A 17,272-nucleotide genomic window follows, 5' to 3' on the forward strand; every position below is an offset into this window, starting at 1 on the left:
TGCCCCCACTGGCAACACTTCTACTTGTCCACTTGGGTCGACCAGCCCCAAATCCTGATGCCTCCAGCACCAAAGTATCCACTCACACAGCCAAGCTCCACTCATGCCGCCCTGTGTCATTGCAGCCCTTCCTCGTCCGGCCTCGTAAAGCCAAAGGCACGCAGCGAACGCTGGAGGCGAGCCCTGAAGGTTGCGGTGGGAGCTGGGGAGCAGCGTGCCATCTGTCCTCCCGCACACAAGGCCACCATCCCTCTGCACGCTGTGGCTACCGGGCACAGATGGTTCACCACTCCTCTGCCTGCAATTTCTCCTCTACAGCCTCGGTATTCCCCTCACGCAGTCCCACAACATCTCTGCTCCTGGCAGGAGACCTCTGAGGACACCACCACGCTTGGCCACTATCTTCTCTGAGCCCCTGCACCCTCATTTGCACCGTGGCAGGAATGTTTTCACTGCACTGTTGAACTCTGGTCAAAGGACTGGAGAGGCTGGGTCTGGTTTTAATGGGACAACTACCCATATGGAAGTATCCAGATTGAAAATAGGCCCCATTTTTGAAAAAATAGAACAAACAAGCAAGCAAGCAATAAGGAAAAGGGAAAAATAAATATCAAAAAAAACACCAAAAACAACCACAAGAAATCTGATAAACAACAACCAGTTAAGGAAAAAAAATATCAGCTACTGCAACCCGCTCTTCTCTGGTTTGGGGCTTCTTTGAATCCAGAGTGGGTATATTGTGCTGGTCACATCAATATGTGATTCCACGCATTGAAATGACAAGCCAACTGCCTTCAAACTCATCAATTCCTCACCTTTTGCCACCAGTAAACCAGTTCCAACAAACCAAAGGGGCCTCCAACAAATCAGTTACCAAACGTGTCTTAGAACGATACGAGGGAGCAGAAAGGATGGGGTGGGAAGAGGAGAAATACTAGATTACATGCTGAGGATGAGGCAGCACTACCACGCTGCTGTGAAAAAAACATGGATAATAGGATGTATGACGAGGAACACCATCTGTAAGACATCAGGTAATACTGCTGCTCCCCTCAGCACTCATGAGGTCTCAGCTCACGGCTCTGCTTCAGGTCTGAGCGCTGCAATCGGAGGAAAAACCGCCTTCGACTCCCAACGGGTGTCAGAGAAAGGTTAAGGGACAGAACTGACAACAGACGGTTTGGAAAACACGGATGAGGCAGTTGCAAACCAGGAGAATCAGATGGTATTTACCCAAGAGGTGTAAAGGAACTCAAGTAAGAGTGTTGAACTAACTGTGCAGTCTGTAACCCGGTGCTTCAACTTAAACAGACGGTGACAAGCAGGCACAGCAGAACTGGCACAGCAGACCAGGATTCTCACACTGATCCAACAGCAAAGGCTAGAGCAGGGTGTCCGAAAGGAACAAAAGCCTCTACAGGGCACGATGTGCTTTCTAGGTCTGCTTTCAAGGAGGGAACAAGTCTTTTTGGAGACGGGTAATTGCTTGATTTAAGTTCACTTGAACTGCCAAAAGCAGTCAGAGAAGATACAAGGTCAGGTCGGACAGGGCTCTGAGCAACCTGATCTAGTTGACAAAGTCCCTGTTCTTTACAGGGGCGTTGGACTAGATGACCTCTAAAAGGTCCTTTCCAACCCAAGCCATTCTATGATTTTAAGATTCCTTAACAAAGCTGGATTGTCTCAAGATGGTCTCCTCATGAAGCACTAATTGGTGAAAAGAAAGAACACAAAAAGAGGAAAACAGAAACATCCTATTTCTTGTATTCCTTTTCAGCGGTGGCTGTTAGCTTTTGATCATCCTTGTGTACCTTAGCGAGAGCTCCGTGTTCGCCACGTCGTGACAGAGCTGCGGCAAGACATCGAGCGTGCAGCTGACAATGGTAAAGAGAGCCCATTTATAGAGCACCAGCAGACCGGTGATTTGGGGAATGAAAAGCTGACATGATGCTGGCGACACTGGGCAGTAACATGGGAAGGAGCTGGGAGTTACCAGCCCTGAGATTCCCCTTCATATCACTGTCTCATTGAAGAAGGGGCAGATGCTGACGGTTACCTTCCACCTTGGAGAAAGCTTGTGACTGTCTACCTGGATTTCTACAAAGCTGCAGGGACAGGGTCACTAGTGGGCAGCTGTGTTATGGTATCTTTCTGATCCAGGCTTTGGGCAGCTTTGAAGTTGAAGATCGAGAATTCAAATAACTGGTATTTGATGGAGAGCCAGAGTAGCAATGGAGGCACTGGAATGACTCAAAGCAGTGAGAAACACAAGAGAATTCAGACTCTGCATCTGCTGATGGGGGAAACACAGCGCACTGACCAGCAAGGACCTTAAACAACTCCTCATTGTCTTCAGTAATCTCTTCTCTTGTCTACAGTTAGGTTCAGTCAGCAGGCTCTCATTCACCCAAGAGCAGGTTCATCCACTGTTTGGAAAGGCGGTTGGACATCAGCTGTACCTTGCTGCAAAGCCTGCCCCTCACCACCGGATCCCAGCAGAGACGCAGGTGTCCAGTCCAGCCTCTGCATTTCAGGTGGGATTAGCCCTTCTCCACACACTACATGCACGCTCTCTGAGGATAAGAAGTACTCCACGATCAAGGTGAGAAGAGCACGCACAGATGCTGCTTTTGCCTTCAGCTCAAACCTGATGTGACCTTTAAAAAGAAAGACAGGTTTTCTACAATGCTTGGGTTGGGCTCAGAGTGGCCAACACTTTGGAGATCTTACTGTTCTGAAGTAGAGAGAAATAAATGATAAAGAATAAACATCACCGGGAGAAGGGAGCCACCGACATTCCAGTTGGAGAGCCTCAGTTTCAACATTTTTCCAGGGGTAACAATGCTGAAGCTTGCATCTCAGTCCCCATTGCTCAGAGAAATCTGTTGCTGCAATGTTGCACCAAAGGTGCAATATCACGGTCAACCCACACTGCAAGGGAGCTACAAGAAAGGTGGCCAAGGGTCTGGTAGCTCCAGCAGCAAGAAGCAGAGATGGAAGCTCTGGATTTTATTTCACTCTTATCAGGCAGGGCTTGTAGGAGCAGCGCAGCTTCACTGCTTCAAGAGCCCCGGGCTTTGTTCACAATCACTCCCACTGTGCTGGGAAAACATCCCTCCTCCCCTTCCCTGCTATGCTCCAGTTTTTATCCTCTGTAAGCAAAGAACAGTTTTACAGTCGTTCTTTGCAAGTGGCAGCGATCTGCACGTGAAAGGTGCATGGCCAGTACTGTGTGTGAGCTACAGTACAGAGGAAAATAATTACCAATTTTCAACATTTCATCGCATTAACTTCCCAGTATCTTCCAAGCACTCTAACTGACACCTTCATTATACAAATACAATGAATTCAGAACCAACCATCAAGTGTGAAGCTCACAATGCAACTGCTAGGTATGACACTCCACCACCACCAAACAAATAAATGATGTACAAAAAAAAAAAAAAATCAATAACATGATGTGATTCATTCAGGGCATTCTGTCTCCTTCACCCAACAGGAGTGTCCAGCATCCTCCTGCCAGGCTGGAGTTGGTCATGGAGGAGCTGGGCATCTCCAAAGACATCCACTGAGTCAAAGAGCTGCAGCCACGGCCACACAGATGCTGCCATTAACCAGAATGACACAAATTATGATAACCTGGAATGAACAGCTCCAAAATCAATCTGTAAGCAAGAGCGCTTTGTCAAGAGGATCAAAACGGAGCATTTTCACTCACAGTCCTCAGACAGCAGGCAGTCCACAGAGCAGATTTGCAAGGAGGCATGAATAAGAGCAAATTTTAGAGCAGTTGAGACACCCTGGCAAATAATCTGCAAAGACAAATCAAAAGGGGAAAGTCACCGAGTTGTCTTTGTTGTGGATTTTTTTTTTTTTTTTAATCCCATCCGTCTGGCCGTAAGAGGAGTTGTTATTCCCTGTAACTCCGGGGCATACGACACGCCAGACACGTGCGGCTCTTGTCGGGCAGGTTGTTTGCAGAGGGTTTGGAGGGCCTCCACAGAAAGGTGGTACAGGAGAGCAAGGCGGAGAGGCACTCGTTGAATATGGATGCCCACCTGGCTGCTGAATATAGATGAAGATCTCAAAGGCTGCTTTGCTTCACTTGTGCTCAAACACCACCTTGACGACAAGAGCTTCTCCAGAACAAAGAGACACGCTTGGCTGTTTCTCGCCAAACGTGGCCCAAGCAACGTGCGTCCCGTGGTGGTGCTGGGGGACCTGGTAGGAGGCAGAGCCCCCTCCCCATGAGATCCACACCTCCATCCAAAAGAAGTTCCAGCTTGTGAATGCCCAAGCACACAATGGACGCAGCCTTTTCACACCTCATCCGAGCCGCTCCCTGCAGCAGGAGGTCGTGAAGGTGGTCTCCATTGACAGTAAAGCCACAGTTGATGGAAATTTGAAGTTGATCTTTAGTCTGATTTGGACCCTTATCCTCCACTACTCCATTTCCATGTCAGTGTGGGAGGATGAAGGTGATGATGATACGAAGAAGCAGACCCCTAAGAGTTTGCTGGGCTGGATCCAGAACAACCATTAGAAAAAAAAATCAAAACAAATGAACAACAAACCAATGATGCTTCCAAGCTTTCATACTTTCGATGCAATATTTCTCAGGCATGTTTGCTGGCATCTTGCAATCCCTCACCATCTCCCCACAAGCCTTCCTGCATTGTGGTGATACGTCTCCTCGCCTTCCCCTCCACAAACCGCCTACCGCCAAAACATTAATCCTCTTTCTGGTCTCTCTGGCTTCAAATCACCTTGATTCAGCTCAAACATATGGGCCCAGGTTTTGTGTAGAGCCAGCAAAGAAACTCCCAACTGCCTGCACTGAAAATGTACAATCGTTCCTTCAATGTCCTTATTATTAATTGCTGTAAAACTTAATTTTATTCATCGTTTGTTATGCCTCAAAATTTGGATGAGAAAAAAAAAAATCAAATTAAGTGAAGTGAAAGGATTTCAGAGATGGTACAGAAGGCTCCTGAAGGAGCTCAAGAAAACTCTCTCGAGACTAGGAACGCAGAGCTAACCCAACCTGAAAGAAAGAAGATCTTAAGACAAAGAAATCTTGCCAAATTGATCCTTTAATTATAACATTAGTCGTTTCTTTCAAAGGCTTAGTGCAAGAGCTGGGGGTGGGGGGCAGAAAAGACTTAGAGGGAGAAAGAAAAGACTTAACATCACCAGGATGAGTGGAAGCAATTAGGAGGATTTAAATTACTCTCTTGTTTGGTACAAGGCAGATGGATTTCATTTTTCTTGCCATTGTGCTCCATTTCTTGCTCTGCCAGCAGCTTCCAGAGGTCTTCTTCTCTTGGCAGACTTGAGGACCCGGCCTTCCCAGGCCAGGCAACGTCCCCTTCCACTCTGCAGCCACTGGGCTATTGCTGTGGACCATGAATACTGGTGACTGTAGCAGCTCTGTCACCCTGGAAAGGGGCTAGAAGTACAAGATTGGATAGGGGAAAGGAGTCCACCACAGCTACCTCAACAAAAGGACAGGTGCTACCAGGAACGGAGGAGTGCTTTGCTGCAGGGGCTGCAGAAAAGGAGGTGGAAAAGTCAAAACACAGCCCGTCTGCTATCAGAAACTCTGCATGAGTCCTCAACACTATGCCTCCAAGCATGGCTTGTTTTTATCTCTTCATTCTTTTATCTTCTTGCTCCCAGTGACAAGCTAGACTTAAGCCACCTTCCCGCCAGGAGGAGCAAAGCAGACAGGAGCTCTGCAGCGGGGCTAGGACAGGTGAGCTGTGCTCGTCACTGGGGTGGCATCGCTGCTGCCGCGGCACCGCGGGCGCCACAGGCAGTGGGCACGGGCCAGCACGGTTCTCGTCTGCTCTCGGAGATGTAGCGTGAACACACAGATTCAGATTGTTTCACATGAGAAACAACTGAACAAGAAAGAAAAAGAAACGAACAAAAAAACCCACACAAAACAAAACATTTCACGAAGAATGGAGAACAGAACTTTGCAGATCTTTGGTATGGGGCGTGTGCAACACGCATTCCCCCGACTCAAAGCCGACAGACCGCAGGGCTCTGCTCACCACGGACTATCAGTTGCAGGGTGGGAGGAGGTCCCGTCCACCCCTCCTACTCCATCCCGCAGAGAACTACAGCAGGTCTGCCCTGGAAGAGGGGCAGAGCTGGAGGTACACCCTGCCCCACCAACCTCACGCCACAGGACGGCAGCCGGCAACGCTTGCTATGAGTCTCAGCATCTTCCCCGGCTCTCCAACCCACCAGCTGCCACGTGGCAGAAAACAAGGCGTTTCAGCTGATGCTCCATCCTCACTCGCTCCCACTGACTCTCCTCTGCCAGGATTATTTTGGTAGCTCGTGTAGCTTTAAAAGCTGAGCAGTCACATCTCCTTGGGCTTCGTACCTGCTCTCAAAGAGGAACGGGGCCAATTTTTTTTTTTTTCCTTGCCTACTTTCAGTTAGAATTAATTGATCCGTAATTGCACCCATAGAGGGGGAAAGTTAATAGACACAGTAATAAATGCCAAAGCCCCAGAAGAACTGGCTCTCCAAGCCCCTGCCTGGAGCGACTCCATCTCCTCTTAATAGCGTTGCATGCAGTTCCAGTGTATGTACGCGTGTTAGTATTTAGAGAGAAAAATCGAGGAGCCTTGGTATGATGGAAATCATTTCTTTTCCTCTCCCACGTACTTTGTGCTTAGGAGCAGATGGATCCAGGCTGTTTACATCACGGAGGTCATGCCTTAGCTTAACAGTTGGCGAACTGACTGTTGGGAGAGATGCGCATCGCAACCAGAAGATTGCTAAATCTGGGCTCCGGCAAACTTCTGATGGTGGCAAGTTAAACATACAAATGTCCTCCTGCAGCCCCTTCACATTCACAACCAGCCTCGGGCGTTCGATTGTTTCCCCCGCAGAGAACCGCTGCTGAGACAAAGGAAGGCAGAGAGGCAGCTCTGCAGCAGCTCATGAGAGTGAACTCTGAGAAGTCTGGAAACGCCAAGTGGACCTTGTTATTCACTGGTGCAGATGGTGCAGTTTGCAAGCAACGTGGGTCCAGGTTTCTGCAAGCAGGCTCCCAGGGCTAGCCACGCCACCCTGAGCTAACAGAGCGACCGTGGTTTCAGCTAACTGGGCACACCTGCCCATCTTCTCCCCAAAGCAGCGCTGTAAAGCCAGGGAAAGGTTCCCTACTCCTGCAGGTGTTTCCATAGAGCTCATCCCCAAAGTGAACTTCCCGCAGCTCAGTGTGCAGGGAATCTGGCCAGACCCTGCCTGCTCATCCAGCTCAGAGGCTGGGAGATGCAAAGTTCACCCTTCCCCTCCCACAGCAGAGCCAAGTGCTCTCTTCCGGCACAAGAGGATTGTGAGAAGCATTAAAAAAACATAAAAGCCAAGCGAGGAATGAAGGCTTTCTTATTGCATTCAAGGACACACATTGTTTGCGTGCTGAAGTACCTTCTCGCTCTGCGGCTCTGGTGGCAGCTTTGGTAAGAGGATGCTTCACCACCGCCCAGGTCCTGCATCAACTGAGCTACTGGGGAATGCCAGTGGCCGTGGCCAGGCAGAAGGACACGTGCTCTGGCCTCGCCATCAGGTGGCAGAGCCCAGCTCGCCACCTCCGCTCACCTCGCTCAGCCCTCCGGGGAGCTGAGCAGTCGCGCTTTTCCCTAGGTATCTGGCACGCCACGAGAGCATCTCCATTGCCAATTAGGCCACCCACCACTTGTATCCTTCCCCAATACAAACCCTATTAGCGATAAATAAACAGTCGAAATGCCAGCCGGCGCCTGGGAAGAACCCTAGACAACTGCATCCAATTCGGCGGGCGCAGGAGCAGCTGCCTCGTGCAGTCCCGGCGCAGACAAAGCACCAGACACGGACCAGAACATGGGCCGGGCATCCCACCAAGCACCCTGTGGTCCTCTGGCCAGCGGCTGGCTGCTCTCAGCATCGCACCAGCATCAAAAACCTCAGTGTCCACACAACGCACTATGTTGGCACGATTCAACACTGCAATATGAGGCTTTTCCAGCTGTCTAGCCCCAAGCTTCCCAGTCTTCCTTCTCTGGGCTTTTATGGGAAAGCTCCTGCTTGCTGCTGACATACAGCTGGATTCAGGCTGGATATGACATAAGAAATACAAAAGCCACTCAACACTGCCCAAACATCTTCATCCTCTGTAAGTGCTCCACCCATGCAAGGCAGTGTGAAGCCCCTCCTGCAGCCTGTCACCAGAGTCCCTGGCCTCAGTGAGACCCCAGACTGAGACCTGGGGAAATCCAATCCACCAACAGACCCTGAAAGCCCAGCCTAAAACCACCACCATCACACCTGAACTCACAGGGACACATGGGATGGTGACAAAGATGACCAGGGCCAGTCTCCACACTGATCCCTACATCTAAAAGTTTTTCAGCTGGTCAAACCAGTGCTACAGCGGTGCTTTTTTTTTTCTTCTTCTTCCTTTTTTTTTCCCCTATGATGGGCAATCAGGAAAAAAATGACCTGCTGCTGGGCACTGTGTCCCTGCTGTCAGGTGTGGCAAGGGCAGGGGAGCCCACATCCCCCTCCCAGTGCAGAAGGCAACAAGCTCTCCCCATGCACCAACGCCTGCCAGCGGTTGAGCTGATGCAACCACAGTTCATTGTCATGGAGACAAGAAGCCTTTTTCTCTCCAGACCCAGCTTAATAGCTTGGATTAAAACCTCCTTTCCCCTGGGAGGAGCAGAACAAGGACAGTTGCATTGCCTCTACAACCCTGGCTTGTCCACAAGCACCCTGGGTGCCCTACCCTCACCAGTGAACATCTCCCCACCAGTGCCGGGGTCGTCCTCCCAGCCATGACCCCTACAGCACTGAGGTTCCCCATGTTGCTCCCGAACCCATCCCAACCCACACCCATCACGCTCCATCAGCAAGAAAACATGCACTTGGCTACAAACACATCCCGGGCTCTGATATATTTCCCTTGCCACAACTCTCCCCTCCAGCAGGACCCAAACAGCCAGAAGATCAACACTGACCACTTCGCACACGTGACCAAAACCACGGTGGAACAACAAGAAAGTATCTTCAACATCACACCTCTCCTTGCTCCCCAGAGAATGAAGGAGCTAAGCAGAGCCAGGGAGCGATCTCCTTGCTGTGGGGCAGGCAGGCATGAAGGGGAGGGGGGGCACCAGCTACTGGAGTCCTGGGGGGCACCACAGTACCAGAGGACAACCTCAGGGCTCAGAGACATGCAATGGGCATGGCCCAAAGGGGAAGGACAGCATCTTACCCTGACAGCACTCCCAGGACAAGGTTGAGGACAAAGAAGGATCCAATGATGATGAGGGGGATGAAGTATAGCCAGTTCCAGGTGGCTCCTAAGGCATCATTGGTCTGGAGGGGAAAAACAAACACATGTGATGTAATCTTCAACAGCAGCACCCAGAGCAGACGGAGGGTGCATTAGCTTCAGCAACCAGCGATGCCCTGATGCCCCTCGGCACCCTACCCCAGCCATGCTCTCCTCCACAGTCTCATCGGTCAGGACTGCTCTCCTCTTCCTCTCATCCCTGCAGGGATGCAGGGGCTGTAAGACAGTAGTATAAACAGGGGGTGCAGGGCCCTGCATCCCAAAATCGGGGTTCTGAGGTCATGGGGGCCACCCTGAGCATGCCTCCCTTAGCCTCTTGATTCATTTGCTGCCCAGCGCATCCCACCAAGACAGGGCGCAGCAGCCCCGCAGCAGCAGTGCCTGAAGGGCACAGCACAGGTTAGGAAGGAAAGATTTACCATGTGCCTTAGGGCTGGGGAAGCTGGCGGCTAAAGAAGAGGCAGCCAGCAGCTTGTCCTTCCACGCACAGCAGGGAAGGGACTGGTATGGACAAGCCCCACACCTTCAGAAGGGCATTTTTTTGACAGTATCATCACTCGTACCTTGCAGATGCTCTCCCACCCCAGGTGCATTACCCCAACCCCAAGAAGCTGAGAGGAGCTCTAATCCAGGGGCAAGGCAGGGCAGTTAAAAAGGCTGCTGACAAGCCCTGCTCGATACCTCCAGACATTTATTCACCACAGCTTTTAATAAAGCAGTGCCCCTCTGTACCTCGCAGCCGCTTCTCAGGCCCCATTTGTCCTCTGGTGTCAGGCACGGTGCACATGACGCCGGGCTGGAGGGTGATGCGGCAGAACGTGACTGTCTGGGGGAGGTGGTATCAATCTTATTGCAAAGAAAGGCTCTTTCTCTTTTTCTCTCTCTTCCCCCCTCTCCCCATGCTAATTAAGCCCTCATCTTCGTCTGACTCATTGGCACCACGTCTCCCGGTCGGCCAGTGCAGGAGCCGAGATAAGGCTCTGCAAGAGAAGAAGCACATCTCCCAGGGGGAGAGAAAGCCACCACGATGGAGCCTTCCTCCAGTGACCCAGGCACCAGCAGAAACCTCAGCTGGGTGTCCCCACCACCCTGACACTGAGCCCAAGGCAGGAAGGGTGATGCCAGCTCGTCCTGCTGCAGACACTGAGCATAGCTCTGGGAAGGGGGATGTTACAGTCAGAGACCTCAGCACCTGAGACAGAGCAGCAATAAGGGCTTTGAGGCTCAGGAAAACATCTGTAAAGACTCATCACCCTCCTTCTTCAGCACTGGGGAAACCACACACATCTTCTCAAGGTCCTACACCTTTCAAGGGCCCTGGTCCCTCACCAGCCCCTTTTCTCAGGGCCATGGGAGAAGCGAGTGCAGGGAGGTGGGAATGATGCAAGGGGCACCCAGGCCACTGCACTCTGCTCCAGCAGCACCAATCACCAGCCCCTTTTCTCAGGGCCAAGGGAGAAGTGAATGCAGGGAGGTGGGAATGATGCAAGGGGTATCCAGGCCACTGCACTCTGCTCCAGCAGCACCATTTGCCGTGCCATTAGTCTTCAAGGCATTGTGCGCCCCTCAGCTCAAGCTTGGCCGGGCTTCAGCTCCCTGCCAAGATGCCATTGGGTGCCAGCCACTCATGCCAGGATCACTTGTCTTTGAAACTGGCTCCTGCCCAAAATACACAGGCTTTCCCCAAGGTCCTTGGCACAGGGGATGCAAAATAGATGAGATCCTTTCCTACAGGTGAACAAGACATCTTCCCCCAGAGCTCTGCCATCATCACCCCTTCTTTGGTCTTTTCTCCTCAGCAGGAGATGGAGGAGGAGATGGCAATGAGATGATGGAGCAGAGGGCAATTTACCCAGGGTTATCAGCCAGCCATGCCAGCAGCAGTGCCCAGACCACTTCTCCCCACTCCATTTTTGCAGGCACAACAAAGCTGGTGGCAGTGAGGACCTGCAGCCGGGAAATTTGAGGCAGGGGATGGACAGTACCCTCCATGGGACGGGCTGCCAGCAATTTCAACCTCTATGTGTGTTCTGGTACCTGGCTCCCATGGGGTTGGAGGTAAAGGGGATTAGATTTTAGGAGGTTTAGGGGGTTACGTTTCCAGCATCACCAGCTCAAGAGTTGTTCCAGTACCTTAGCAGCACCTAAGGGTGCAGAGGTCCCAGCTGGGGAGGGAGAAGATGAGGGGACTTGTTTGGGAAACATGAGGGGCTTGGCATTTCACAGGCTCTGCACCTTCCACTGCTTCTCTAGCCCGTGGCAGAGAGCATGACCACAAAGCATCCAGAGCAGGACGCTGGCACACAGAAGAGTGTGTGTGTGTGTGCACAAACACAGAAGTGGACATATTCTCATCTTTCCACTCCCAAAGCTGAAGCACGTCTGCCCAGGAAGCCAAAGGGACTGCCCTGCCCATCCATGTGTCCCACCAACCCCGATACTCTGACACACACCGTGCTCCCCAGCTGGAGGCCAGCTGGTTTGCCTGGAGGGAAGGACACGGACTGTCAGGGTCTCACAGAGTTGCCGAGTCCAAATCTCCTCACGTCATGAAGTCTCCCCCAGATTTTGTCAAGCCCACCTTAAAAACTCACTATTCCCACTGGAAGGCTCCTTAGCCAGATGCTCAAACTGCTGCTCTGATTTTCAGCCTACACTTGATCGTGGTTATTTTATACACCACTCTGTTCTTTTGCCAGATTTGGCCTTTGGCTGAAATAGCTCTTCTCTTTCCCATTTCCCATCCCGATGTATTTATAGATAGTAACGGTGGCCCTCCCCAGCCTCTGCTTTCCCAGCCAAAGCAAGGTTCCTCCAGTTCTCTCTTGCATGACTGGCTCTCCCTATTTTACCCCGCTCCAGTTCAGGCTCAGTACATCTTCCCCGGACACAGGTGACCTGAATGAGTGATTCTGATGGATCCCAACCCATCCTTGCAAGAGATGATGGTCCCTCCATCCTGCACTCACTTTCTCATCCCCTCCTCCTCCTCCACACTGCTACTTCCCAATCAGAAAGACCCGGGCTCCTAGGAGATATCTTTGCTGTTCCTCAACAAGCACATGGCTTTCCATTTCTCACTGCATCCCACATCTTTTCCTCCACCCCTCAAACTCCTCCAGCAGCCTCTGTACCCCCCCAGCTCTGGGAAGCCACCAACGCTGGGAGCAGGAAAGCCCTGACTCATCCCTGAGGAGCCCAGCCGGTCACCATCAACCACGACGTCCCCTCAACACCACCCAGCGCCATCCCTGCCAGCCTTGCAGAGCTCCTCTTTCTCCTTCCCCTCTTTCTCTGCTTCATTAACACTTTCCCAGAGCAAAAGCTTTACTACAAAGAGCAGCTCTACACGTTTCCAGGTCTCTGATGCCAGGTTAGCCTGGAGTGACCTACCTTTGGCAAAACCCATGATTCATTTCCCTCTTTTGCCTTCCAAATCTGTTCCAAAATGGCATGCAATTGAGGTCAGGCTTACAGTCCTATTCCTGCCTGCCTTACTTTTTTTCCCTTCCCCCCTCCGCTTTTAAATATAGGCATCGCATTCGCTATTCTCCAGTCAGATGGTGCCTCCCCCAACTCGATGGAGTTGTTAAAAATACTTGTTACCAGACCTGCCATTTCATGTGCCAGCTCCTTCTGAGCATGGGGCGGGTTGGGGCGGGGAGGGAGGGAAGCCATCCTGAGCACCAGGATGAGGGGAGCGATGGTTTCAACATCAGCTATGCTCATGGCCATGTCCTCATTCCCACTATTGAAGTTTTTGTTGCCTCTTTGTTGTCTCTGTGTTGACCAAAAGCTGGGGTGAAATATCCATCCCTCCCCAAATCTCCCCAGCTGTCACTTCACCACGCCTTGCTTCCATCTGCAGAGGTGGGGAACCACTCACTCTCCCTTTTGAGCATCCTTCATGAGGTCTGTGTCAATGTGACTTTTGGTGGCTCCCACAGCACTTCCCAATGTCTTTGGCACCAAAATGTAAGTGTCTTGAAAGATAAGAAAAGGGGCATCATTTGTTCTTAGCATCTCTCCACACCAAGTGGTTCATCACCTTGGTCCACTGTGCCTTCCCAGAGTTTTTTTCCCCTTTGCTGAAGGTACCAGGAGGTCATCAAGCGCAGAAGTCAGGGTAGGCACAGGGAGTTCAATCTCTAAATTACACGAATGCTAATGAAGAAATTCCTGGCTCCTGCCCCTTGCTCCCTGTGCGGCAGACAGGTCCCGTCACTCACCCAAGACCTTTGGGAAATGGAGGAGCTACCTGATGCCTGATCTTTGCTGCTTCTTCCCTTCCCTCTAAGAAAACCACCTTCCCATTATGCACCCCACCAGCCTAAACCACTACGAAGCAAACCCTCCCACAGCCACCAAACCAAGAAACACATTTGCTACTGCCTCCAGGCATACCCGAGACACCAACACAACCAACAGCAACTTAGTGAAGACTAAAGAGCCACAGCTTCCCCAAGGCACTACACACCCAAGGGGGTTTTCTCATGCCAAGGCTTTGGCAGAGACTCCCAGCTGGAGCTGAACCACCACACTCACATCTTGACCCATCGCTGCCACCAGCAAAGCCTCCACACCTATAAATGACCCCACCAAGGTGCGGGAGCAGGATCCTCATGGGGTAACAGAGTCAGTACGACAGGTCTTCACCCTGTGAAGAAGTCTCCACCAGCTCTCATTTCTCAATACCCAGCAAGGGCTTATTCTTTTTGGCAGCTCTTGTGTTGTTTTTTGTTGGGTTTTATGGTTCGGTGGTTTTTTTTGGGAGGGTGGGTTGTTTTGGTTTTTTCCAAAGGGCGGGAAAAGGCACAGGGAGCTGCAAAAGCAGGTCTCACTCGGGGGGACCAGAAATCTAAAGAAATCTAAATATATATCCAAGTCGAATGCAAAGCACAAGCGTGCAGCCCACACATAACCCTCCCTCGGGCTGCACTCGCTTGGGAAACTTTAGGATTTCTTTGCTGGGGGGAGATGGGGGGAAGAAAGGGTCCCGAAGTCAGTGTCTCCAACCTAAAAATAAACAGAGAGCATGTTCTGCCTGTGCAGGGTGCCTTGAATGGCCACTCATTGCCCACCAGCATGGGGAGGGGGACTGGGGACCAAGGCTGTTGGCACCCAACCCATTCAGGGAGCAGCAGGACACAGGGAGCTGCTGGACTCTGTGATCCAGCCTCGTTGGTTCTCCAGTGTCTAGTAACAGGGCTGGGCTCCCACTTTCCCTGGAGCGGAGGGGAGTTTTCTGCCCCGTCCCAGCTGCAGATATATCCTAGAGACCTCCACGTCCAGCTTGGCCAACATCAACGGCACATGCTGATGTCCCATAGGCAGTCAGGTTATCTCTCAAAATCTATCTGTGTTAGGAGAAAGCCTGTGTGGTTTCTGTTTGAATCCAGACCAAAACAACACATAATTAGGATGGAGTAATATACATTCATTACTGTAACCATCAGGCCATGACGTATTCAAGGCATAGAGGAGCGCTGCGTTACAAGGGTGGGAGTTCCATGGGACCTCCAGCATCACGGTCCCACCCCACAGAGACCCACAGATTTGCAGGAGAGGTCTGCCTGTCCCCCCTGACTGTAATCCCAGTGATGGGGTTTGGGGATGATGGGGAAATCCAGGATCTCAGGAGGCTTTTTCCCTGGGTGCTCTGCCTGCTTCCTCAGCACCTCCCAGGGGTTTGCTGCCTGGTATAAGGGGCAGAGCAGAGCTGCTGGGACAATGGATACAAAAACACCACAGCTCCCATGATGTACAGCGGTTCCTCAGATTAGCAACTCCCTACAGACTTTTTCTAGTGGTGATACCAACTGTGCCCCCACCACAGCTGATGCCACCCCTCCAGCATCACCTCCGCAGCCCTCACTCACTCCTCCCACCAAACCACGGCACCATCCAGCTGAGAAACACACACAGGCTACCAGGAACAGCCTCAAAATCTCCATACCCCAGCAATAAGGGAGGGGAAAAAAAAATTAATTAGAAAAAATACCTTACAGCAGATTCCCTGACCTAACCAGTTCCCTCAAGACCTTGACACCTGCTGCTGCCCTCCCCAGCGCAGTAACAGATCTCCTTCTTCCCTTTAATAGCACTAATTTGATCTCTGGCATGCAGGGCCATGCTTCACTCCCCACCAGCCCTGCCTGGTATCCATCAGCGACCCCAGCACCGGACAAGATCTGAATGAAAACGCTTTGCTTTTTTCCCAGTCGGGTTAATGAGAAAATCAGTACATTTCCTTTCACAGGGCCTCGGGGCTGACCCACGGCTGCATTTTGTGGGTCTCTGGGCAAAGGCGGGCACCTCTCACCCAACATCTGGCCTTTGGCCAGCCCCTGGGGGCTCTGGGGGGCTGGTGCTGGAGGCAAAGCAGGAGATCCTGAAGAGGGGTGCAGGGAGCTCAGCACACTCGTGTCTGTGCAGGGAAGGCACATGAGCAGGAAAACAGGGGAAATAAAACACATATATTTTTCTGTTTCCTAAATGGAACACAAAAAAAATCACACTGCTATAAGCATTGCTAAAAACCAAGTGTTTTCTAAACATTTGGAATAGGTGTGGAGACTTTTGTTCTCTTCTTCTCTGATCCACCAAGAAATTGCACCCAGCATCAATCCACAGACCCTCTCTCCCCACGTGTGCCTCCTCCTTTTCCTTCTCCTCTCCCCTCCACCACTACAACCCCTCACCTACCCCAACTTCTGCTCCTAAACCTTCATCTTCTCCTTGCCCAGACAGCTCCTGTGCTTTCCCCAGCCTCACATAACAACATCCCCCTAAACTGCCCTGCAGGCAGGATGAACTTTTCCCACTGGAAATTTCCTAAACGCAGGAACATCCCTGGCCGCAATGCTCTTGGGGACAACAGACCCACTTCACGACCTTGCTCAAGATGCCAGTGGCATCCTGGGGTCTATTAGAAGGGGAGTAGCTGGTGGGTTGAGAGAGGCCCTCCTGCCCCTCTACTCTGCCCTGGTGAGGCCACATCTGGAATATTGTGTCCAGTTCTGGGCCCCTCAGCTCAAGAGAGACAGGGAACTGCTGGAGAGAGTCCAGGGGATGATGGAGGGATGGAACATCTCCCTGGGGAGGAAAGGCTGAAGGAGCTGGGGCTCTGCAGCTTGGAGAAGAGGGGACTGACAGGTGACCTCATTAATGTTTATAAATATGTCAAGGGGGAGTGTCAGGAGGACGGAGCCAGGCTCTATTCAGCAACGTCCAGTGACAGGACACGGGGCAATGGGTACAAGCTGGAATATAGGAGGTTCCACAGAAATATTAGGAAAATCTTTTTCCCTGTGAGGGTGACAGAGCCCTGGCACAGGCTGCCCAGGGAGGTTGTGGATTCTCCTTCTCTGGAGACATTCAGAACCCGTCTGGACGTGTTCCTGTGTGACCTGCTGTAGGTGATCCTGCTCTGGCATTCATCACATTCTGTGGTTCTGTGAAGAACTCAAAGTCACCCCAATACCCCCATGATCCAGCCCCAATGCACCACAGAGGCACAGAAACATCTTTGCAAAGCCTCACTGGCACATTTTCCCCCACTAAACCTGCTAACTGGGCTTAATGAAGATGAGAGATGGGGAAGGAGAGGGCAGGAAAGCACCGAGACCCCATCACCTCCTCTCCTTGAGCCTGAAGTTGTTGGGCAGTGCCAGAGCATCGGTGCCGGAACATCGGTCCTCAGCTCCTCGACTCCTGCCGGCAGATGGGTCAGGAGTGAGACTTTCCTGCGCGGGCAGGGAGGAGGGTGTGGGCAGGGAGCTTTTGACAGAACATGCCTGCAGAGCTGGGGATCCAGCAGACACAGTTTGTTTCTTGCTGTGTCATTTCAGCACACACACAGAGGGAAAAGGGAAAAAAAAAAAAAAAAAAGGAAGGAACCCTTGGACGGCGGGG

General features: G+C 51.6%; 1 protein-coding gene across 1 annotated transcript in view; it reads right to left on the reverse strand.

Moving 5' to 3' along the window:
* Positions 1 to 17,272, reverse strand: part of LOC104278821 (voltage-dependent R-type calcium channel subunit alpha-1E-like) — a gene marked incomplete at its 3' end in the record, with an annotated part of 75,523 nt that overhangs the window by 31,840 nt on the left and 26,411 nt on the right. The window contains 1 exon segment of the mRNA XM_009875916.1: positions 9,278 to 9,381. Within this exon segment, the coding sequence (XP_009874218.1) occupies positions 9,278 to 9,381 (104 nt within the window).

This window comes from Apaloderma vittatum, unplaced genomic scaffold, assembly GCF_000703405.1.
Source record: "Apaloderma vittatum isolate BGI_N311 unplaced genomic scaffold, ASM70340v1 scaffold7749, whole genome shotgun sequence".
Classification (NCBI taxonomy): Eukaryota; Metazoa; Chordata; class Aves; order Trogoniformes; family Trogonidae; genus Apaloderma; species Apaloderma vittatum.